We start from the raw sequence: 25,196 nt of genomic DNA, 5'->3' as shown, positions 1-25,196 counted from the left end.
GTCCCAAGCTACAAAGGAACTCAGTCATTTTGAGTTTCCTGTGTGATTTTGGATGATGGTTTGCCATTTACAGGGGTTGTATTTTAATGCTCTCCTCCTGGATAACTAAACAGAGCATCATCAAATTTGGTCAGTGTCATCTAATGCTGTCACACAACAATCAAGACTGTGACATTTCATTTATTACATTAAAATAGAAGCCTTTGACACCCAAATATACATGATCCAATCTGCTCTTCTGAAAACGCCCAGCTGGGCGCACTTTAAGGTGCTTTGGAGGTGTAGCGCTTCTTAAGCAGGGAATCTATGGTGGCTATGACAAGGAATATTTGTAGAATAGCACAAGTAATAGGTTGTAAAGCCACCTAATTTTGCAAGTAGTTTGTTTAATCAGCAAGTACTGAATGTAAAAATTGCAGTACATGATAGAGTATGCTTGAGGGGATTACTGGGGCATGTAGAGAGAAGACACACTCACACACAGGAGTATGAGATTTTGTGGCAGGAAAACATGGTAGTCAGTATCACTGTTCATGTTCAGCAGTTGAAGTTCATCGGTCAGTGGTGGTATTTGTCCCGCAACTCCTCCACTGTGATTGGATAACTGGGCGACAAGTGCAGTGCTTTCCCCAAAGTTAAACATTTTTCAGCACCCAGCACCCAGAAAAAGGAACATATTGCTCAGCCTGGAACAGACTCTGACATGGCGTCTTTAAAATACTGCTGTCTTGACCACATATAAATATGAGGTTTTCCTGTTGTAAAAAAATGAAAAAATATGCCAGCCTTTGACACACACACACCCCCTACCTGGTTCTTTTAATATTCCCCGTCTTGATATGGTGACCTCATATTTCAATTTTTCCATGGGTGCTCAGAAATTACCTATGGGTGAACTCTACAGCACAGGTGCCTGTGATTCATGCTGCTACGATGTACAATGAATGTCATCACCCCCATCCTTCAAAACCTAAACTGGCTCCCTGTCCCCCGGCAAAGCACATCAAAATCCTTCTCATCATGTACAAAGCTCCAAAAAACCTGGCTCCACTTTACCTGACTCAACTCCTTCACTGGCACCATCCCACCTGCACCCTCTGCTCTACTGATGCGAGCCTCAACAACCCCTCTCCATCCAAACCAAATACCAGACCTGGGGTGAAGGGTATTTGTCTATCACCACTTACATCCTCTGGAGCTCACTCCCCAAATGCATCATGATCACTCTCCATATTCAAGAAATCCAGAAAGGCACATATTTTCAACACTGTCTACAATTCATAACCCCTTTTTACCTCCGCCAGGAGGTTATGTAATCATCGGAGTTTGTTTGTCTGTCTGTCTGTTTGTCTGTTAACAGCATAACTCAAAAAGTTATGGACAGATTTTCACCAAATTTTTACAGAATGCCCGGAAGAGCAAAAGGAACAATCGATTAGATTTTGGAGGTGATCCGGATCACCGTCTGGATCCAGGATTTTTTTGAAGGACTCTGTACAATTGAGAGAGATGGCCGGCAAACAAAAATCTTTCTTCTGACAGCACAGAAAAGAGCAACGAGTTCAGGGTCACTTGAAGACTACACGTCCTGTAAATGCACAGTGGATGACTGAATGAACACAGGCAGAGCAGCAGGTGATTTTTAGTTTCATTACACAGAAAATACAAAAAAATGCCAATTATAGCCTCCAAAGACAGAAGCTGAAATATTCACACTGCTTGTTTTGTCTGATGTTCAAACATTAACCCTCTAAACCCCAAAACCTGCTTTAAAAATACGTAAATCACATCATTTATCACAAACATTTACTGGGTCAATATATAAACAGCTGAATCTACTCTAATTTTAGGAGTTACACAAATCGTTGGATGCCGTTGGGATGGCGCATTGCAATGTCAGATGATTTGACAGACACTTTGCTGCATGCTGAAGCCTTTGTGTTGATGGAACAGGTGTTTTACCTGCAGTGAACCACCATGGGTCCAGCATCTGGAGGGTTACAGGCCTTGACTCTGCGTAGAAAGGCCAGTGTTGGGGTGGGATACTCAGGCACGCCGTGGTCAGGCCAGGCCAGAAACTGGAACTGTCGAACTTCTCTTTTCTCACTGGAGCCATTCTGTTGGAGAACAAACACACACACAGCTTCACGAACATTTGGTCATTTATAAAAACTTGATTCAGCACACTGATAATCCCGAGATTTGATTATGCATCCATCAGTGCAGTGGCGTAAGTGCATTAGAGTCACTAACTGATCAATCATCTGTCTCATTAATGTGAGGATCTCACATTAATGTTGTGTATTAACATAGCCTTTACCGCAACAACACTACACAGCCCTGTTTATATGCTCCAAACCAGTTAATGGAAATGAGCCTAGATCACATTTTCGTTCCATATGGTTTTGCCATTTCAAAAGTTCTTTTCAAATTTGCTTGATAATTATATGAAAACACAGCTAGTAACAGGGTTGGTGTGTATATATATATATATATGTCATCTATAGAGTGGGTTGTTTCGGGATTCACTAATTTATTTGCATGGTTTGGTGAATTGAGGAAATTGAGAGAAAACATGTGGGTGAGAGGGGTGTCTTTGTTTATGTTCAAAAATGTTTGGAGGTTTTATGACCAAAGGAAGATAAGATGTGGCATGCTTGTGGTGTTTTTGTGGTGTTGGAGTGAATGCAGTCGTGATACATGTTTAAAAAGGGTTTTAGTGCTTTTTCAGAACAAACCGCCAAAGCCTTCTGTTGTCTGTGAGTGCTTGGCTACCAAACATTCACGCTCTACAAACACAGCGTACATATCCGGTTCTCACCTTATAGAGGGCGAATGTTCTCACGCTGTACGTAGCCAGCTCCACAGTGTCCAGCATGGTCACCTGAATCATCCCATATGTCTCTGTGCCTCGACTGGGCCAATACTGGTCACATTTTACCTGCACACACAAGCACAATAAATTTACTTATATTTACAAATAACACTAGTGAGGATAGGGATAAGAAAAGGAGAACAGAACAGAATGGATTGCCAGCTATACATCCATTTCTAACATTTGTCCGAGGCAGATTTTTGGACAGCTGCGGGTCAAATTGACAGACAACACTGGATATTAATGAATGTAGGATTCCTTACGACTTGAGCAGTTGACCAAATTTAAAAATTTATACTGTAACATAAAGAATTTACACACCAGGAAGCAAAAATGAAAAGTTCACCAAATTAAATGACTGCTGTAACTGCCCTTTAGAGCAACATGCATAAAAGCTCACTGATCTCGAACCTTTGAAGAGGACAAAATCATATGTCTTCCTACGTCTTCTTTCATTTGGTTAAACTCAGACACAAAAACAGATTGGTTAGGTTTAAGGAAAGATGTGGGTGTATGCTGAAATAAGTAATAAGCGAGTAATATTTCCTGCCCCTCTAGGTGAACCACAGACAGGTGTTAGTGGTTCTGACAGAGGGCTGAGGGTCTCTGTCACAAATAATAATGGTGCACTGCTGTGGCTCTCAGCGCTGCCCTGTGGTTGTGGAGTTATTAACAGCGTGAAAGAGGGCTGACATCATTACTCATATGAACATCGTCTCTACTCGGCTACCTCTAGCACGAAGCTGTTGCAGAGCCAAACTCATCTATACCACTAGAACAGTATATCAGAGTGTCGGCGCTCCTCCTCCAGCCCTCTTGTCTATTATTTCTGTACCCCTGTTTGAAATATATCTCCTACTGTGCGAGAATCTCCTTGATACAATATTCGTGTATTCGTGACAGCAGTAAGAGCAACTGAAGACAATGACACGCTTTTATGTGGCTTACACAGAGTCAATTCAGACCCAGTCACTTTGTACATGCTTTATTGTGTTGGAAATTAGATTTTATATGAATAAAACTGACAGTTTGGCCCAACATGCAGCAACCCAAAATAACTAATGACTACATCAAAATAGATTTTAGGGGCTTTTTTGCAATTCTTCTACAGGCAATGTTTGAGTTTGTGAATTCATGGGGTCTTCAAATGGTATAAAACACTGTTAAATGCCATGGCAGCACATGTTGCTTGCAAACAGCACATTGACATAAAAAGAAGTGAATTTGGACTTCAAGTTTCATTCCTAGTACAATCAGCTGTTTGGTCAAACACTGCCTGTTTTAGTAAGAAAATTTAGCAAACAACAAAAAGTTTAGAAAGCCATCAAAATCTGTAAATCCTAAGTTTGAATGACACAACTATCCAAATGTGTAGTAAATATTCACAACAGTGTGCACCCAGATGATGTCACTAACAGATATATTTACTAGCTGATTTCTTCCCAACACAATCCATGCTTAACTTGTGTACATTTTGCAAGAGGCAGGGCTACAATGCTTATATGTTACTAATTTGGCTACAAACTATGGCCAAGTCTGTTGGAAGAGTCTGCAGATATGCAGACTCACAGACGCTGCATAATAGCGTTGAAAATTCAGCATCACAACCCTTACGCACTTGACAATTTGACAGCCAAACAGCCCTGAGCCCTCACACGCTTAAGCTCGGCTCACACTGCGGGAATTTTAAAATCCTGACAGATTTTGAAATTGGGTTGCATCACGCACATAAGGAGAAGCTTCACAGATATTCTTCTCTCTAATCTCAGACATGCACGCACTACAAGAATGGAAAACAATGGCTCATCACACAACGACAGGATATTACTAAGATTAGCAGCCCAGAGGGAGCAATCAGGAAGGAGAGTGCCACCTTAGTTGATCTCATGGCGAAGCAGATGTGCATGCTAATAATAGTTTGCAGTGAGAAAAAAAACCCCAAAACCAGTGGGTGAAGTGATGAATCGGATGAGAAAATGGTTGGGGAGATGCAACCACACAGGTAGGTTGTCTATTCTTTAGATCAAACTCAAGGTGAGATTTTAACTCTCAGTTTTAGTATTTGTAGCTTATGTTAGCCTCAAAGATGCTAGTGTGATAAGCTAGATATTAACTTGTGTAAATATCAAACATGTTTGATATTATTGCAGCACAATGGTGCACTTGCTAGCACTATTGCCTCACAGCTAGGAGTTCCTTGGTTTGAATCTTGGCCTGGGGTCTTTCTGTATGGAGTTAGCAAGTTGTATCTGTGCCTCCTTAGCTATGAGTGGGTGCTCTGGCTTACTCCCACGGTCCAAAGACATTGTGAGGTTAACTGGTGATTCTAAATCGTCCGTAGGTGTGAATGTGAGTGTGCTTGGTTGTCTGTCTCTCTATGTGTGTGTCTCTGTGATGGATTGGCGACCTGTCCAGGGTGTCCCCTGTCTTCGCCTTAAGTCAGCTGGAACAGACTCCAGCACCAACCACACAAAGGATAAATCGATGTATAGATAATGGATGGACATTTGATATCATCAGGCGGCCTAGATAAGTATGTGAGCAGTTCATTAGGTTACAGACTGAATCTGTAAACCCCTCACAATACCAAATAATGTGGGTCCAACACCTGTGATCTGAGCCCAGCATGCCATACCCCTGTGTTAGTAACAGTTGCTGCCCACTGCACACACACTGGGCCACGCACCTTTCTGATAAGGCTCTGGCCTTTTTGGGAGAAACATTTGCCATAATGCCTTTGCCATAGTCCCTAAAGTGAATGTGAGTGGGCTATGTGGCACTGAAAAATAACCCTTGTAACTCTATGCGAACACTAAATTTTTTTTAAAGCTGTATCCTTGTTTGACAAGACAAGATGAACAGAATGGCTGATTTTCATTGAATCAATAGCAAAACAATGATGAACTGGAAAAGAACTCAGACAGCGCAGTACTTTGCCCAGGCTGTTCATTCCCTCTTATAGCTTTTACAGAAATATTGCATTTTGTTTTTAGAAATGTGGCATTTGTTTACAAGTTATTGATGATCAGACATTATGGCAACATGAAATGTGGCCATTAAATATAGATGCACCCATCAACAAAATGACTTTATGCTGAGTACAGGCGTGTGTTCTGCATGTGGAAGTTATGTATGAATACCGAACTGCATCACCTAAATATGTAGCGGGCAGCAGGAATTGATAGAAATACCTCCACAATTTAATCAATTGGTCATGTATCACATCCGACTGATAAGTCCTGATAAGTCCACAGCAGTCGAATTGTCGTAGGATTGCAATCGTGTGATCATCAGCAGGCAGCTGACGTCGTGTTCACTTGTAGTCATAGTTACAGTGACGCTGTCACTATCTCGCAATGATACAAAAGTCTTCAACAAATCCGTAGATCCAGAGTATAAGCCGCATCACTGGCAAAATCTAAACACTTGGTCCTTGTGTCATGTCTGACCTTTCCTGAAAATGTGTTCCAAATCTGTTAATCCGTTTTTTGAATAATGTGGTTGACAGACAGACAGACAAACAGACAAACTAATGCTGATCATCACATAAGTCCACCACATTCCTTGGTGGAGTAACTATCTATTATTGCATTAAGTTCATCAGCTTTGAGTCGACATGTGAGACTCACCCGTGACTTTTCCTCCAGGCGGGTCATCATGACGATGGTACAGGTCCTTTGCTCCCATACCATCCTCCAAAAATCACTCAGTGTCTCCGGCAGCGGGCCTTGTGTGGCGATGTAGGCATTCTGCTTCCTGTAGCCATCAATGTAGTTGGCATTTATGTAGTCGCTACCTGGAACTCCTGCAGCCAGGAACAAATTGATCAAGTTAGCAAGTAAATTAACATGAGAGAAAATTAAACAATGTTTTTTTTCTTTTTTAAAATAAGGCTTCCTGATATAAGCCTGTTCTCTCTGCAACTCATGCAGTAGTTGAAATATGTTTGTTTCTCACCGTCCACAGGTGTGAGAATAACTCTAGAGTGGTCATAGGCGATAACATTTGCATAGCGGTTCTTTGGCTTGTTGACCTCCAGGTTAGAGTGCTCCCAGGTGAACTGCTGTCCTGGATCAATAGACTGAAAGACAAAGGAGGAGGGAGATGGATACAAAGAGGTGGGAGGGAGAGAAAGCAGGTAAGCATTTACTGCAACAGTGCTTGCCTTCTTTGCTGTGGTTTAAACCCTGTCAGAGCTTGGAATGAAAAGTCCACACCAATAAATGTGACACAGGCATTAATTCATCTTCACCCTTCCAGCCTGAAGCTGTATAATATGAAAACCCCTGGATGATCTTTAAGCCCCCTCCTCCTCTTGAAATCCCCTCCAGCTTTCCTCCTACCAGCGCAGTGCCTGCTAGTTGAAGGGAGAGCAATGCAGTGAGGTTGTGGCACAATCATCTGGGACACACGCTTAAGTCCAAAATTATTCATACTCCTGCTAAATATTGACTCATAGAAAATTGTTATTGGACCAATATGTTTATTTCTGGCTGGAAATGCCACAAACAAGTGACGGTTATCTCTGGAAGGGCCTTCCATTTTATTGAATATTCGTGTTTAACTGAAATGCTCAAATCAACACTAAAAACCTTTATCCATTTTTGCTTACAGTTGACTGTACAGCTTAGCACTGGGAAAGGTTCAAATATCCATCTAAAATTACTGTTTCTTTGTGGTTCATTACTTCATATCATTTACTTTTCTTGCTTATATGTTTTGGCTGATGCAACATGTACAATGTAAAATGTAAATGCCACTGAGTGATTCTGCACTTTAAAAAAATTGTTTGATAATTTTTGTCACCTGTTTGCTTCTTTGATAACCTGTATTGCTTTCGTTTGAATCTTTCTACATTCATGCTTTATTATACAACAGACACTACAAACTGCAGACATTCTCTTTTTGTGTGTTCAGCATTGAATTAGACAAGCGCCATCAGAAGCTAACAAGAGCTAGATGATGCTATAAGGCATGGACTGGAGCTAACAGGTGCTGACTAAAACTAATGCTAACAGAAGAATAGCCAGCTTGGGCTAACAGTAACTTTTCAGAGCCAACAGATTTCAGCATAAAGTTCAGTGAATCTAACAGAAGCTGAGAGGGGCCATAATGAGCTAACAAAAAACATTACGTGCTAACAAAAGCAATCTCGAGCTGAAATAACTAATTGGAGCTAAAGGGAGCTTTCTGTGGCTAATATGAGATAACAAGAGTCATCAGGAGCTAACAGAAGCTATCTGTAGCTAAAAAAACAATAAGAACCAGTAGCATTATGACAGCGGTTGCACACTCAAAATTCCTTAGGAAATGTTTTAGCTTTTATCTAATTCCTTAATATCTACATAAACAAAGAACAGATTGCAGCAGATGGTGAAATATACTTCTCTAAATGGTTCTTGCAACTTTCTTATTTGTATTCCTATGAATAAAATCCATGCCCTATATGAGATGCAAACCAATGCTGTGCACTGATGTGAACTGCTGCCTGATGACTGCTCTTTATTGATTGCTGCCTGGTTTAGCTAAAATGGCGTGCTGCAAATTCATGATGGATCCTCCACGCTTTTGCTGTTTATCTCATTTCACCTGGAAATAAACACATACCCATATATTTCAATAAACACACACATGCACAGGCAAAACAAAGCAGTGACAAGGACTGTAATATCCTGCTGCTTTTTCTCCTCACTGGCTGGACGCTCTGCAACTGATAATAATGACAATGGAGAGAGAGGTTGAATGCACATCTTATTTAACAGCCTGTTAGGTAAGGCTTCCACTACACTGCACTGACAAACCACTCACATTACTGCTAATGCGCTCTGCCAACATGTAGATCAGTTACCGAGATGACGGTGTAATCACACTGCAGCAACACAAAACAAAGCAGGTAAACACACACAGAGGAACAGCCAGGCGTGAAGCATGTGGATCCGTGCGAGCCAGACTCACACTCAGCACCTGCCGCCACATTCACTGGGTCAAGAATAATAATTGACTTTGTTTTAATACATATTACAGGAGTGATTACAACAGAGGGATTAAGTTTCTTGGCACTAGTGACACAAGGAAACTTCAGTGTTATGAATAATTTACTGACATGCCATGCCTGTTTTTTTAAACATTATTATTTCAAATATGACTGCATTCGTATGTCACAAAGATAACTTTTGTGACACATTAAAGCTCCTCTTGGGTTATTTAAAAAAAAAAAAAACGTGTAAGAATGAGCGGATTGCGTTTGTGTTCATGCCCTTGCTCTGTGAGTATAGTTGTTTGCATCAAGAAATAGTTATAATGTGCTATAGCCTGTTGTCCATCCTAAAAATAGACACTTTGACACATCATAGCAGATAAAGCAGAGCTGTATTAAAGAGCCCATATTACACTCCTTTAAAGGCTTGTTATTATTGTTTTGGGGTCTACTAGAATATGTTTGCATATGTTAATTTTCAAAAACAATATGTTTCTCATACTGTACATTGCTGCAGCTGCTATAGTCTATTCTGCAGAATGCAGAGATGTGAAAACTCCAAACAAAAAATTTGATTCCTCCCTTTTCCTACACTGACTTATCTCTACTCTCTTTAAGGTGGGCTTCTGTAATGTCATCATGGTTTGCATTGTTTTAATTAAATAAAAAAATAGCATCTAACACATGTAAGATGCATTTCATCAATTTGGCTTGACTATTAACGTTGCAAAAATGTATGAATTTTTACTGAATATTAATTAATACACATTATAGAGTCCATATTCTGCATATTTACAATTTTTTAAATTTTAATTTTGGGCTCTACTAAAACATGTTGATATTCTTCAATGTTCAAAAATCCATTATTTTTCTCATACTGCACATTGCTGCAGAACTTCTTCCCTTCGTCTGTCTGCAACACTCTGTTTAGCCCCTGGCTTTTTAAGGCCCCTTTCTAGAAAACCCAGTTCAGATGAAAGTGAGGCTATATGGGTCATGTACCATAACCCCAGTTCTAGCGTACAGGCAGTAAGCTGCTCTTGGTACGAAATAATAATTCTTTGTTAGAGGGTGTGCAAAACTAGCCGCTAGGTAAGTGTTATGCAAATGAGTAACATGATGACGTAGACAAGAAATGGAAGAAAAGCCTTAACTTCAAAAGAGATGTTTCAGGCAAGTAGGGAGCAGAATAACACCCTATGGTATGGACTTCAAGCTTTGAAGGTTTGCTAACCTTTTACAGCCATAAAAAGCAGCTGTAAAACATTGAGGAAAAGGGAGTAACCCAAAAAGCAGAACATGGGTTCTTCAATCCTATGAATCCAGGTTATTTTTCACTCTGTTATTATTCACTCTGTTATTTATATTGCATATTTGTAAATAGAGACTGTTTGCACTATCTTTAAGATTTCTAAGGCTTTTACCTTGTACCTTCTGTTTGCACTGAAAAGACACTGTATAAAGACAATAAAGCACATTCTATTCTATTCTGTTATTTTAGCTGTAATATAACTACTTTAATTTTGAATCTGTTTGGTCAGTATAAGGGTTAGCCCTGTATCTCAATTTTTTCACGACAGTTTGGGCTTTCCAGACCCTCTAACATCTGATGTGAAAATACACAGTACATTTTTCACATTAGCCTTTTGTGCAGCCCACAGTGCAAAAATGTGTGGTGATTTATAAACCTGATTAGTCTTTGGTACACAGAGAAACAACTGAGTTTATCCGAAAAATGAGTCCTGTTTTGTATTTTGATATGTGGTAGGCTTACATTATACAAAACAAAAACTTTTGCAGAATTGTAATTTGTCTTTATCATGTTAAATCTTCAGTATGGACAGAAACAGGCAGATAGAAAGCTATGGTTGTGCTCTTTCTCATGATAGGATATTAATCAATCAGTGCAAAGATATGATAATGTGTATGCACTGTAATCATTCCAAAGATATTAACATATCGAGATAGTAACATATCAATGCAATGACAAGTTCATGAGTAATTCAAACAAGAGTAATGGGTGTAAAGATGGGGACAGAGCTGTATGCAGGTTGTAACCATGATTTAATTTGATGTCAAATGAAAATTATTTTCCTCGCCCACACTGACCAGCAACTGGCTTTGGGCTAGTCGTGTGGTTGTACTTGATATGCATTACACCTCACTGCAATGAATACATTGAGATCAGTTCAGCTGAGAAGAAGAAATGTGAATTTGGATTCAAAGTGTGTCAGCTTGGCTCTAAGGGTTAATGATGGCGGCATTCCACTGAAAGGAGCTCCAACTGTTGCGCATGCCGGCTTACTGTCACGGCTTACGTGGACATTTAGGCCTATCCAGCCTGGAGGTCCCTACACCAGATTAGGATGTATCTGATATTCATATGCAACTTGCTGACATTTTGAGAAGGTTGCTGAGCGTGTCACACTCAGTGGAGAGGCTGACTCACACTGCCAAAATTAAAATGGCTGCAGCAGTTTTTGTTAGAGTTAGTTTTGAGAACAGGTTCAAAATCAACGGGTCATTGCTGTAAGACTGCTATTTAATGTTTTATTTTGAAATATCTATAAGGATATAGTAAAAATTCCATTTTATATTGTATTCTAAAAGTGTCCTATGTGCCTCTGATGCATAGAGATCATGGTTGTTAAGTTTTGCATCACAGTTATAGAGCTGTTACTGTTTGTGGGTTTCCAGCATGGTTTAACATAAATATATAGATATTGGGTTGTCATTTACTCCAGTATAATACACATTTTTTTTGGATCAAATTATCAGAAATTACAGGAAAGTGCATAGATTTTAATCAAATAAGGCAACACAGACTCATTGCTTTGACTATATACTGACTAATCTTGCTTATTGCCATTGCAGTCACCCTACTAATGTAAATTCTGAGTCAGGAAAAACCCCAGCCCGATCTCACGGGGATTCGTGAAACTGTCACGTAAGTTTTAGTTTCGGTTTGAAACCGAAACTAAAACTTACGTGACAGTTTCACGAATCCCCGTGAGACCGGGTAACAGCCAACCCTGTCCTGCAGTAAGTCAGAATGTGTATTGTGAAACAGGTCTGCAGCAGCAGGGACAGTATCCATTGCCAGTGCAGAGGGTATTTCAGAAGAGCTGTTAAGGAGCCCTGAGGCTCAGCTAACAGCCCAAAATAAGTTTTACTTGAGCAAACCAGCTTTTACTCATTTGATACGGCCAAAATAATAGATGTAATCATTATTATGTAATGAAGAGAATTACTGTTACAGAGCCATATGCATTATATGAAGTGGTCTCCAGCAGTCCCCAAACAGACTGGCCCATTCATCAGATGTAACAAGCTGTGAGATACTCTGGCAGGTCTCATTTTAAACACAGCCATTATCAGCTTTTCATTTCAGGCCCTGCTGCTCTCACTGTGGACTAATGGCTGGTTACTCCTATGCAACAGAATGCAGGAGGACATACAGTATACGTGCGTGTCTGAGAGTGAGGGTTACCTCGTGCTTCTGTCACCGACATTCTCCAGATCAAAGGTAACAAGTTCCTCAGTGTATATGCCTGCAAAGCATCTTACACATCAGCTACACTAGCTATGTTTCTATATAGCTGTCAAATGTACTTCAAGTCAACTTTTGAAATATGGCCAAAAAAAAAAGGGAGAGAACATGTGGATTAGGTTTGTTTCCATGAACTGCTTTGGAACAAATAAACTAGGCTGGGTAGTGCAGTCAGAAGATGGCAGGATAGGGTTTGTTCAGCATGGCTTTATTAAACAGATTTGAAGAAGAAAGATACAAAATAATTTGTTTGCAACCTTTCAAAAAATCCTCAAAGAAGAAGTAGAAGAAACAAACAAAAATTTATGAGGAAAAATTGAGATCTATGAGTCTCATTCTAGCATTAGTAGCAGGAGACAGCCAACTGTGTACTTCACATCTTTTAAAAAAGCTGAACCTGTACCAGTCGAGACTTGGAGAAGACTCACGACTGCGTCCTTCAGGCTGTTTTTTTTAAACTGAGCTCATAGCCAAACCATTGTACCATTTTCCCATCTTTTACAAACACATAATCTCATATTAACACACCATATTCAGCTAGCTACCATTTAAAGGCATTATGGAGGATGTTTTTTTTTGTTTAATTTGTCTGATTCACATAAAATGAATATACTGACCTTTAGTGGACTTGTATGTATGGTTTCTAAAAAAATAAAAAATAAAAAAAATAACTGTGGACATGGCAGGACCTGAAAAACATCAGCCAATCATTGCGCTCGGACCGAGGCGTTTGGTTTGCTCCCTTTCCTGTCAATCAAAAATCTTCCGGCTCAGGCATAGTTACGTAGATTACGTACGCCTTGGACTTACGTGTTTTGTGTATGTGTTGCTTTGGTATAGCTTCGTAGTTAGCTGGCGACTTGTTTTGCTCATCTTTTTTACATAATGGCAGCTAAAGATCCAGGGGGACCCAGCCGTAAAAGACAGGCATTTTTTGATGTCAGAGAAAATAAAAGACAACTGGATAGCGACAATGCAAAAACAAAAGTGATTATTGGCGAGTCATTTGGGCGATGGCGTCAGCTCAAGCAACAAATGGACCTAAAGACAGATGCCTTGGTTGAATTCCTTCTGGACAGGTAAAATGTATTATTGTATTATACTGCGGCTGTAGGCAACTTCTCGAGTCCTACACAAGTTTCTGGAGGGGGCCGTTTCTTCGTAAATGTTAAGAGGGGGGATGTTAGAGGGGGGTGGGGGAGAGGTTGTATGTGCGCATGCTACGTTCAAAGTCGTAGTAAATTAAATCTCCTCTAATGCCTTTAAGGGATTGGTCCAATTCGTTGGAAAAATTAGGGTGACATTTCTCAGTGCCTTCTTCTAGCAGTCTTCAACTTGTGTAAATAATAGAGGACTAACTTTATCTTTTGATGGGCAGCCACCTACAAAAGCATTTGGAAAGATACATCAAGATAAACAGAGTTCTAGTCTTTCTTACTTCAGCTAAAAGTTATGCTCATGTCTCTTGTGCTTAGACATAAAGGAATATGAGCAGCACTGCAGGAAGCAGTTTGACTCTTGTTTCATTTGTGCTTTCTAAGCACAACAAGGCCATCAGCTTCTTACATTTATCTCCTTTTGGTTCCTGAAACTGCGTTTAAGTGCATTCCTCTGCTCAGTTTAGATTACATTCTCACCCTTAATGAAATCCAGCAGAGCTCCACTGTGGTTAATTAATAACCTTTTAATATTCAATAATTGAAAAAGCTCCCTCCACTTTATAAGTAAATTAGACTTTGCAAATGCATTTACCGCTAATCAAATGAGGGTTTCTTAGTCTTTACTGAGACTGTAGAAGTCAACTGCATTTTACTGCAGCACGTATAGCTCATAGCCTGCATAGACTACCTCATGAAGCTCAATGAGAGAATGCCAAGGGTGTGCAAAGCAATAATCAAAGCAAAGGGTGGTCATTTTAAAGAATCTAAAACGTATAACGTGTTTTGACTTATTTCTCACTTTTTTGTTTGCTACATAATCTTATATGTGTTTATTCATAGTTTTGATGCCTTCAGTGAGAATCTACAATGTAAGTAGTCATGGAAATAAAGAAAAACCACTAAATGAGAAGGTGTGTCCAAACGTTTGGCTGGTTGTGTATGTATAAGAATGTCACAAAAACTGAGGAAGTTCTCCAAGACGCTTGGAGAACTCACAGTGCTAAACATTTAGAATCCTCACTGGAAGTCTTGCTCTCTCAGGCCAGTTATATGTCAGTGTTATACCTATGGTATCAACAGGTAAACACAGGCCCACTGGGGTCTGGGTGAGACATTTTGTAATCTGCCCAAGTCTGTTCAGACCTCTCTGTGGGAGTCTGTGTGCAGCTTGAAATTTGTTGCCATGCCAACAGACTGTAATCTTATGGCAATTAACTGCACATGCATGATGTGCGTCCATGGTGACCACAACCGTCTGTGGGGGTACCTGTTGCATGTACATGACCTGTGTTTGAGTATAACAAGAAAAGTGTCAGAACTTTTTGATCACAACTCATATTATCAAATCAGATATAAAAATATCATTATTATATGTAAATGCATACAGTAATAACTGGAGACGTGTCCTCATTATTCAAACATGTCATTTGCATCCTCTAAGCATTCAGCTGTAAACATACTTTAAGGAGCTGTTCATCAAAGTTTATGCCCACCAACACATTCTTATCTGAACTGAATGCTATCTTGTTTGGCAAACACAACAACTTGTCTCCAAAACGTTCCCTCTGTTTCGTCATACTGGGAGAGAAAAAAAATGGGAAAGGTAGAAAAGTTGCTTCAGTTGCTGTTTCATAATTTATATGCCCCCTTCCTTCTGCTGTGCATAAACAGTGCACCCATCTGTCCTGGTTTATCCGCTTGGAAATTCACCACTTTAAATGCAAATTACCTCCCTTTGTAGGACATCAACAAGCCATAATCCCTCACTGGCTCTTACAGTAGGTAAAAGCAGTGGAATATTATTCTTGGAAAGGAGGCTGAGAATTCATGCATACTTAGCAGCATCCTTTTTACCAATGTGAACTTCAACTCTGCAACGGTAAGCCAGCTCTATACATGAGTGGAAACATCTCAGGGAAAAAAAAGTGCATTGGGAAATGTAGTGAGTGTGAGAAAATGAAAGGCTGATTTTCCAGATGTGCTTGAGTAAATATATATTTAGCCCTGGCTTGAGTGAAACAAATAGCATCCCTAAATGACAAGAAAAAGAAATCTGTGGGTCAGCAGAAAATGCCATACTTCCTTTTATTTTTAGTTGGAAATATCAGCTGTGTGATTGACTGAAAAAGCTTTTAACAACATTAGTACAATTTACTTTCTGCTCCATATCATGATCAACCCTCTTTGCAACATTTATTTGAAACTATCTTGTACCTAATTCTGAGTGAATGAAGACAAACACAGACAAGCTTGTCTTATTATTGTGAGCTTTCTCAACTTCTGCATGTTACAGTGCAGACAACTCTAAAAACAACAACACAGGATTAGCAAAATTGTATCTATCACAGGATAATCTGACATAATCCCAACAAAAACTAATTCATGCGTTTCAGACCGAAACTGCTCAATTCTCAAACTTTTCAACACTACAGGAATTAGCTTTTTCCTATTTCTCCAAGTGTTTTCCCCAAGAAAATAGCTCATGCATTGATGCACAAGAGACTTTGAAAGTGGCAGAAAGTTTGTATTTCTTTACTTGAAAGCAGAACAGGAAGATTTACCTCATACTCCTGAGAGAAGTGCAGACCGTCGTTGGCCTTGAGTCGCTCGGTGTGGTCAGCCAGATCACAAATAGCAATGGGAGGATGTTCCCTCATCCCTGTGGACACAGGTGGCGTGATAAGTACAGTCCATCGCACACACACACACATCCACACAAACACACATGGGCTGGACAATGTAACCAGAGTGCAGATGCATGTTGAAGGCTCAGTGCTAACTGCTCACAGTGACATGAGGTGACAGCGAGAGTGCTGTGTGCCGAGCAGAGGGATGACGTCTGGCTGTGCAGCTCTTCAACAGCGTATAATAACCACAGTGGTGATGAGCATCAACCAGCATGCTGATTGGTTAAAGAAATCCCAGAAAGCAACAGGTGAGTGGGAAAGTGGTACACAGGTGGTTTGGTGTAAGAAGACAGCATCTTACGCTGATATTTGCATCTATATACTTTATGTTGTCTCACTACTGCACTACATCTTTGCATTCGATTTGAATGATAACCATTTGATCTAAATGGCTGACATTGACAGGGCATGAGAAAAGGAGGTGATGGTGTTAAATGGGAGGGCTTCAGTTCAAATGGCAGCGATGTAAAACAGAAAAGGGATGAGGCAAGAATGGAAGGACACATTAGTAAAACACAAGAGGAGTGAAAACTAACTTGGGGTGTTCGGGACACTGAGGGCACTGGAACCTGTGGGGGAAAGACGAGGCAAAACCAAGAGCACAGGGGTCAGTTAGGACACGAGAACACAAGGAGCACTGAGAGAGGAGCTGAGAGTCTGCTCTGCTCTGTAGTTTAACCCTCTGAACCCCAGGCAGTTTCAAGGCATTTTGTTGCTCTCACATTTTTACTCACCGTGGGCTTATTTTTTCACTGCCATATAAAATCCTGCATCTCTATGGAAACCGCAAGTCCACGAAGTAAGAACAACTCAAACATGTCTATTGTGTTGTAGATCACAGCTAAACTGCATTAAATCATAGTTTAAGACAGCTGAATTCTTTGATTCTTACTAGAAATATACTGGAATCAACATGTACAATATTTTTTCAAGTGCCCATAGGTGTTACTCATAAAAATAATTGATGGCTCCATATCTCATAGATATTTAACCACCTCATTTTTGAAGCCTCTACAAACTAGGAGTTTTTGATCTGACTCTGTACATCTACTCCAGAAAAATACTTCTTTCTACTTTCTGTTTTTACATTTTCTTGTTCTGATAAATGGTGTACACTTTTCAAAGTAGCTGGTGGATTTTTGGCATTCAGAGGTTACAGACGGTGTCAAAATTAAGAGATCCTGGACGTCAATGTAAGGCAGGGTCCTCGAACACACTCTGCATACCTGAACACATCTGATACAGGATCAAAACACAGGGTCAACTCTTTGTCAGCCTTCCTGATCTCTAGAACGATGGTGATGCTGCCTTTCATACACCACCTTCCACTGAGACTTATCAGTGCATCCTGGTCCATTACTTCAAGATTAAGTTCAATTATTATTATGGAACACAGTATTGTATAACAAAAGTACAGTAATGCAGTCCTTTAAACTCCTCTAAAAAGACAACTTATTTATGGAATAAATAATCAATTAATAACATTAAAATTCTGTTTGTGGTGCAGTGTGGAGGATGTATCCAGTAATCTCACAGCCTGAGGAAAGAACAAGTCTGGGGGAACAGCAGTGGATGCATCTGTATTGCTGGCAAGACAGATAAAGGGCGAACAGGTTGAAGCTGGGTGGGTGTCGTCTTTGAGTATCGTTTGACAAATAGCTGCAAATTCCACTTAATTAACATAAGCAACCAATCAGTAGTTGCTTGGCACAAACCACAATTGACAAATAAATATTGCGGAGTCTACAATTTGCCTTAATTACACAATAAAGATGTATAAAATGGAAATACTCACATAGGTGCGTAGCTTTGCTGATATTATCTGTCAGTTTTTTGTGCTTTGTTATGAATAACTCTGAGGCCACCCAGTGTGCAAAGGTTGGCAGTCAGAGGAGCTGATGAATTTATGTTGGTGTAAACAACATCTGCCAAAATCCCTCCTACTGCTACCACAGGTAAATGCCACCCATCTCAAGTGAGAAGAACACGGACAAAAAACAACGACACGCTTTGAGCTTAAAACCTCCCACTGAAAGACAGGTGGGAGACAGAGATAAGACAAGTCGGTGGAAGGTGTAGAACAGACGAAAAAGTAACAATAAGTGAAACAGTCAGACAGGAGAGTGAATGGGGACACGAGGAAACAGGTAGAGAAATAAAGTTATTGGCATATATACGCATAAAAAGAAGACACAGGTTTCAGGGTTTATTTTAAGAGGGAACTATGATGAGGGCAAAAGAGGAAATGAAGTGATGTTACTGGTCCAAGAAATCACCTGCGGGAGAGTCCAGGGTCAATGGACAGGTCAACAAAACACTAGACCATAACTACATCCTAAAATGTGGTCATTTGTGTTAGTTTTGTTCAGCTTAAAATGTTTTAAGATTCTTTTAAATGACTTCTACACCTGCTAAGCATACGAATATGTGTATGCTGAATAGATGCTCCTATTATTTAGTGTCTTTAGGGCTCATTTTTTTCTGCTTGAAAGCCGAAACTAAATGAAATGTGACTCTGAGAAAGAACATAATTTTTCTTGGCACTATTATAATCTAAAACCAAATGTGTAGCAGTGGGTGGTCTCAGTAAATTCTCAAATGAAAGCTGGCATTTAAAATATGAGCAAGTCTTAAAGGCCAAATAAAAAGCTCAAGGAGGGGGTCTGAAATTACCTGAGCTCTAATAGTTTACATGGTGAATTTAGTACAAGGAACATTTGCTTGCATATTAGAGGAAGCAACAAAACAAAACATGATAAACTACACTTTGGAAGCTTCTCCTAGTTCTGCATTACCATATATATATTTATTTTTGTAAAAACATTCTCATTGCTACTGACCATAGAAACACTGGGTTCCTTGTTGAATCTTGTGATATATATCCTTATGCAGTGATTTATTGTCAGCACTGGGAATAGATGTGTCTTATTGAAATGGCCTTTGGGAGTAGTAGTTAATGTCTACATACTTGAACCTAAGATGTTCTAACACCACCAGATATTTTGTAATGCAGTTATTAAGTAGAGTTGAATAATTATCAACAAATTATATTCAACAATAGATATTACCATGACACTTCTCCAGCTGATAGTTCACATTAAGACAATTATTTGAGATATTAACTCTTTAAATATGCACATATTTGCCTGAACATTTAAGACAAATTGTACAAAAAAAGAAAAAAAAGTGTATTTTGGACGTTTTTCTATTTGTCCGAAAGAAGACAAGGTATGGAAGCAACATAACCTAAATTCTAAATGGCATGACAAAACTATGTATTCACCAGTAGTGTCTCACGTTTAAAGATGATTATGAAGACAATTTAACTGTGAGAGTTCAAGCTGTACAAAAGCTCCAAATGGAATGGGAGTTTTACTTGCACAATCAGGGACACCTGCTGAAACACAATAGGACCATGTTTCAAATACATATCTGGGCCCATTAGGTGGTCATTGGATGAGAGTGAACCGATGTTGATATAAAAAACCTGGACTATCTCATACTGGATAGCAAGAAGCAGGATTTCCACATCCACATGATTCTGATGCAAATTAAACCTTGTCTCTGCAGTTGAATTGGAATATTTTAGAATACATTTTAAAATATGGGATAGACAGCTTAGCAGATAGCTTTCAGAATTGTAAGAGACAAAAGCTGCACATTCAGGATGTTTGTATGTAAAGATCTGCATGAATAAATATGAGTCTATAAGAGTTGGGGGCAGTGTGTGAGAGAGTGTGTGTGTGTGTGTGTGTGTGTGTGTGTGTGTGTGTGTGTGTGTGTGTGTGTGTGTGTGTGTGTGTGAGCATGTCCATGCCTTGAGTCTGATAGTTGAGTCTCCTCATCTCCACGGGGTCTGAGGAGTGGGCCAGCAGGGAATCTTTCACCCCCGCCATGTGCTCATCTTTGGCTGGAGATGTTCGTTTTCTGGCGGAAAAAAAAGATAAGACGCCACCAAATTAGAACAGGTGAAAGTTTTCAAATTACATTTTCTTTTGACACAAAATGGAAAATAATGAAAATCACATTATCAATCCAGACTAGGGCAAACAGCAGGTGATAATCTGCAACAAGTGCAGATCTCTCATGGTGACAAAACATGAATAACAATATCTTGTAATGGGAAAAATTGTCCTCCAATCAACAGGTTTACTTGTGTTAACTGTTACACCGGCGTTTTTAGTTTGAGAATTCACATGCGGATTTGAGGAGAAAGTACAATGTGACAATGGCTGAAGGTTAAACAGAGAAACAGAGGAACAGAATCTGGCAGAACAAGCTGCTCTATAAAGAATAAATAATAAAGTTCCTCACTTTGGAGTTCAACAGGTGACTTAAAGGTTCTGTCATCTGTTCCTGATGTATTATAGGACAGCATGTAACAACACAACCTTGATCCAGGACAGCTACACACAGTGAAAGCCAAGTCAACCATGCCATGCTTTCTATGTCTACATGGTTGTGTGTCGTGAACTCCATTCTCAGGATGTTCGTTTGCATCCCAACATCTGTGACCGATCGGACTGCCTGCACGACAAATGCACCTACTCTGCAAGTGACAGGAAAAACATTGCACCTAAAACTTATTTTTTGCAAAAGAAGAGAATGTTTAAGGAGATTCTTAGTCCTCCACACCTTTACAGTTTGTCATTGAAAGCATTGGAATTGAAGCATTTGAGGCAAGACTTTGGAAGTACTTTGAGTTGAGTTGTAAGCATAAGTTAGATAGTTTCACTGTCACAGTCACTAACAGGTCTTTTTGATAAAGGCAGTTTTAGGGTCAGTTTGGAGGTGGAGTTCAAAGCAGGAAAACTGGCTCCACAGGAGTAACAAGACTTTGCCAAAAACTGCATAGGGCAGGGGCTGAAATCAACATTATTTTGACTAACAAGACCAATTGCACTTTTGTAAGTCTCATTAAAAAGAAAAAAAAAAAAAACAGAGCTAAAAGTGCTTTTTGACATGACAGAATCATTACCGGACCCATCAGGTGTTGTAACAGTTCAAGTGCTGTACATCATGCATGATTAACTGGCATCTCCTTCAAGTGATGCTGAGGGGAGTGAGGGTGTCTTGTTTGGCGAATACATTTCCTTCGGCTTAACATCCTCTCCTTGCATCTTTCTTGCTCGCAGAATGAAAACCACTCGAGGTGAAAAGCCAGTGTCGCTAAATGTCTGAGGATTGAACTTCTGCTAACAGTTTATTCATGCTTGTAATACAAACAAAAGTGACCTGGATTATTCTGAGTTTAAAGTAATGCATCTTTAAATGAGTTTAGAATCAAGTTGTAGACCAACTCCACTCTGCCCATATGGTAAACACAGAGCATGAAAAATATAAAATGGGTAACCGGTTCCTTGCTCTCCAACTGCAGTGCTGTTCAGTGACAGCAAGGACATGTTTTATTCAGTAATACTGCAGTAGGATAGCTTTCAGCCACAAGAGGTAGCAATCAATACTACAACAGAGACTGTAATGACAGAAATAAAGAACACCTTTCTTGGTTTCTTGTCTTTTCTACGTTTTCATCATCATGTCCACTACCTGTTAAAAGTTTGGACACACCTTCTCATTTCATGTTTTTTTCTTTATTTTCATGATATGACTATTTCTATTGTAGATTCTCACTGAAGGTATCCGAACTGTGAATGAACACATATGAAATCATGTAGTAAACAAAAAAGTGTGAAATAAGTCAAGACATGTTTTTTTATTTTAGCTTCTTCAAAGTAGGCACCCTTTGCTTTGATTACTGCTTTGCACACAGCTTAACCCTGGCATTCTCGATGAGCTTCATGAAGTAGTCACCTGAAATGGTTTTGTCAAGGTTCATTTGTGGACTTATTTCACACTTGTTTGCTTACCACATAATTCCATGTGTTCATTCATAGTTTTGATGCCTTGAGTGAGAATCTACAATGGAAACAGTCATTAAAATAAAGAAAAAACATTAAATGAGAAGGTGTGTCCAAACTTTTCACTGGCAGTGTAGGTCAACATTGTCAGTATTTTCAAATACTGAATTTATGAGCCACACGTTGAATGTTTTCGCTGCATGTGTCATGGTGCTGTAAAGGGATTAGTACTTTGATGGTAGTATGTCATAAAACTTAATTCGGTATTGCTAATCTTATGAAACCTAAGCATCAGATACTACTTTATATTTATCTTTTCTTGCACAAGAACAGATAAATGATTTTATTTTCTGAAGTACAGCTGCTTCAAAAAGCACTTAGACCCCTTCATCTTATGCACAATTTATAGTGTTAACAGTGTTAAAATTGGCATTTAATCTAGTCTCGTGAGTTTGCACTCTATAGCAGACTTTCTACATGAACTTCTGATTGACAGAATTTAGTTTGCATGTCCTTAAATCAGATTATCATGTTCCTCTACATGCAGTTTGACAAGATCCAAACAGACTGCCATGTGTCTTTCATTCAGAATGGCTTCATCCAGCTGCTCTGCCATTGAGACCTGACTGATGGAGAGCTACTGAGATTCTACCAGCAGGTGCTACAGTTCTGCAGAGAACTTTTGAAGCTCTGTTAGAGAAACTGTTGGGTTCTTGGTCTTTTTGCTGAATGAGGGCCTTACTGCATCATTGCTCAATCCTGGAGGTTCCAAACTTCTTCCATTCCGTTTATTGAGACCACTGTGCTCCTGGAAACACTCAGAGCTTTACAAAGGGTATCCTCATCACAGTTTTATCACTCTGCATTCAGGGTTATTTCATTTCACGGTTTTGTTTTTTGTCCTGACATGCAGTGCAAACTGTGCAATCCTATATACACAGATGTGAGCCTCAGTCTTTTTAGCCTGCCACAGGTGGAGCTCAGTCGAGTAGACACATCTCAAGAATGATTAAAGCAATCAGGATGCAGCTGACATCGTTCTGGCGTCTCAGAACAAAGTCTGATTAATTTTGTAAATGAGACATTTCAGGTTTTGATTTTTAATACATTTACAAACTTTTCAAAAACATGCTGCTTCTTTGTCATAATCAGTTATTCAATGTAAATTTGATTGGAAAAATGCTAATTTTATAAATTTAAAACTAATTTAAAAATAATAGTTAATGCAAAAAGTAAAGGAGTCCAAACACTTTTTGAAGTGCCTGCACATGTGGCAACATTTTTATGCAACATAATAAAGCTAAAAGTAACAGCTACATCATATGCCCATCCATTTAACAATAAATACTTCAGTTAGTGATATCATTAGAGTTCCTTCTGTCTGCAGACTCTATCTAATGAAATCATTGAGGAAAAATGTGTAATGAATAGAAAGTGTTTGATAAACCCCAAAATATGTAAATACACTTAAACTATACACATATATTTTTATACTTTAAAGAAGTATTCATTATTTGTGCCAGCTCGTGTGCAGAATGAGTTTTGCTGAATCCACACTGGTGTTGGTATGAAAATGATTTATGGCTAAAGATGCTTAATATTTAAAAGTACTTTTGGAAAGCATGGAAGCATGAGATTGGCTGACCAAACATTCAATAATTCCTCAAGGGACAACTGTTTTTAAATTGTTGGGATTAAATATTTCAGTTGCAATTGGATAATGTGGACCATTTCTAGTATGTGTAACCATCATATCACATGTATTTACAAGCTTTTTATAATTAAGTTTTCTCTTGATCATATGCTATAATCAGTGATTATACACTACAGCAGATGTCGGTTAGGACCCAATACAATATCTGCAGCATCGCTGATGCTGAAGTTCTGATGGCGTAGCTCCTGTACAACAGAAAGCCTTTTGTCCCCCTGTTGAGAGACCTCCCATCCAGAGTGAAATCAGTTTAAGTCATGGAAAAGAGTGACTTTCACAGTATGTTGGAGTACACTGCCATTCCTGTTTAATGTTTAGAGGCTTCTTGAGTGTTTCCACAGCAGAATTTAAAGTAGAGAGTTCAAATTTGGGCTTACTAAAAATGTGGCTCATATGACTGTGTGAAAACAAACCAGCTGAGCAGCTGGTGAAGCGGCCCAGACAGAGAGAGGAGGCTAATGAAGGTGGAACAGAGCTGGATATAATGCTACGATACAAACAAGTACACTGTTCATTTTGGGCTACTTCTACCTTAAGTTCCTGGTACCTGTGATAAAGCTTGTTCACCAGCTTTATTACATCCAGAGTTGAAGTCATGACATCACCTCTGGGCTACAGCCTCCCTGTGAGCAGCTGAGTGGAGTATCTAACTGAGAAAATTCCTGTTCCTGGGGTATAAGGTAGGTTTACTTTGTGAGCACAGAAAAAACTGCAGCTCTTGTGGAAAATTAAAACAACCAACAATGCGGACACTTAAGTCAATGCGTCTTTATCCCCATCCACAAATCTTAGCTGCGAGTCAAGTTATTTTCACTTTGTAATTGAAATTGCTATTGCCTAAAACATCTAGAGCTGTTCAGGGTTCGAGGGTTTCTCAGATTTATGAGACAATATCAGATTGTTCTTGATTTACTGACCTGAGCTATTAGAGTAGTTAAAAGCACACCAACATAGTTTAACAACAACCTATGAAATAGTTAACAATTTTAAGGTCTGAACCCCCACAAGCATGTTCTTGGTGAAGTATGAGTGCACATTTTCCTGCACTGACTACTGCAGCAAACAGCATTGTGCCTGTTTATTCATATTGGAACACGTCAGGTCTGTAAATTATTCAGCGTTAATTGTGTCTACGATGTGGTTTGCACCGCTAGACTTGACCAGTTTATTCATAATTTATTTGTGAGATGTGTAGATGAATATTAGTCTCTGTCTTTGTTTAAAATGATTTTCAGCACATAGCACTAAGGTAAACCACAAACTGTTGCACTCTTTTTCTGTTTGTGTAGAGACAAACAGAAGAGATACAACCTGTTAATTAGTGAGCTTTGTAGGAGTTGAACTATGGACAGACCCATGCTGACTGTTTCTGTACTTA

At 39.3% G+C, this 25,196-nt stretch overlaps 2 protein-coding genes across 16 annotated transcripts in view; one reads left to right on the top strand and one right to left on the bottom strand.

Annotated features, from left to right (window-relative positions):
- The window catches only part of agxta (alanine--glyoxylate and serine--pyruvate aminotransferase a), a 491,885-nt gene that overhangs the window by 98,576 nt on the left and 368,113 nt on the right, over positions 1 to 25,196 (top strand). The gene's annotated exons all lie outside the window — the stretch shown is intronic.
- Positions 1 to 25,196, bottom strand: part of ptprfa (protein tyrosine phosphatase receptor type Fa) — a 396,740-nt gene that overhangs the window by 28,088 nt on the left and 343,456 nt on the right. For 9 of the 15 annotated variants that reach the window (XM_022191302.2, XM_051947512.1, XM_022191304.2 and 6 more), the window contains 7 exons: positions 20,067 to 20,176; positions 16,786 to 16,818; positions 16,124 to 16,221; positions 6,833 to 6,956; positions 6,505 to 6,680; positions 2,822 to 2,941; positions 1,963 to 2,117 (listed from right to left, as the gene is read on the bottom strand). In XM_022191302.2, the coding sequence (XP_022046994.2) occupies positions 1,963 to 2,117; positions 2,822 to 2,941; positions 6,505 to 6,680; positions 6,833 to 6,956; positions 16,124 to 16,221; positions 16,786 to 16,818; positions 20,067 to 20,176 (816 nt within the window). The remainder of the gene's footprint in view (positions 1 to 1,962; positions 2,118 to 2,821; positions 2,942 to 6,504; positions 6,681 to 6,832; positions 6,957 to 16,123; positions 16,222 to 16,785; positions 16,819 to 20,066; positions 20,177 to 25,196) is intronic. The other 6 variants (XM_051947515.1, XM_022191308.2, XM_022191312.2 and 3 more) reach the window with 1 other exon arrangement.

This window comes from Acanthochromis polyacanthus, chromosome 4 (assembly GCF_021347895.1).
Source record: "Acanthochromis polyacanthus isolate Apoly-LR-REF ecotype Palm Island chromosome 4, KAUST_Apoly_ChrSc, whole genome shotgun sequence".
Taxonomy (NCBI): domain Eukaryota; kingdom Metazoa; phylum Chordata; class Actinopteri; family Pomacentridae; genus Acanthochromis; species Acanthochromis polyacanthus.
The sequence above is the reverse complement of the archived record's forward strand: the minus strand, read 5'-3'. Positions and strand labels throughout refer to the sequence as shown.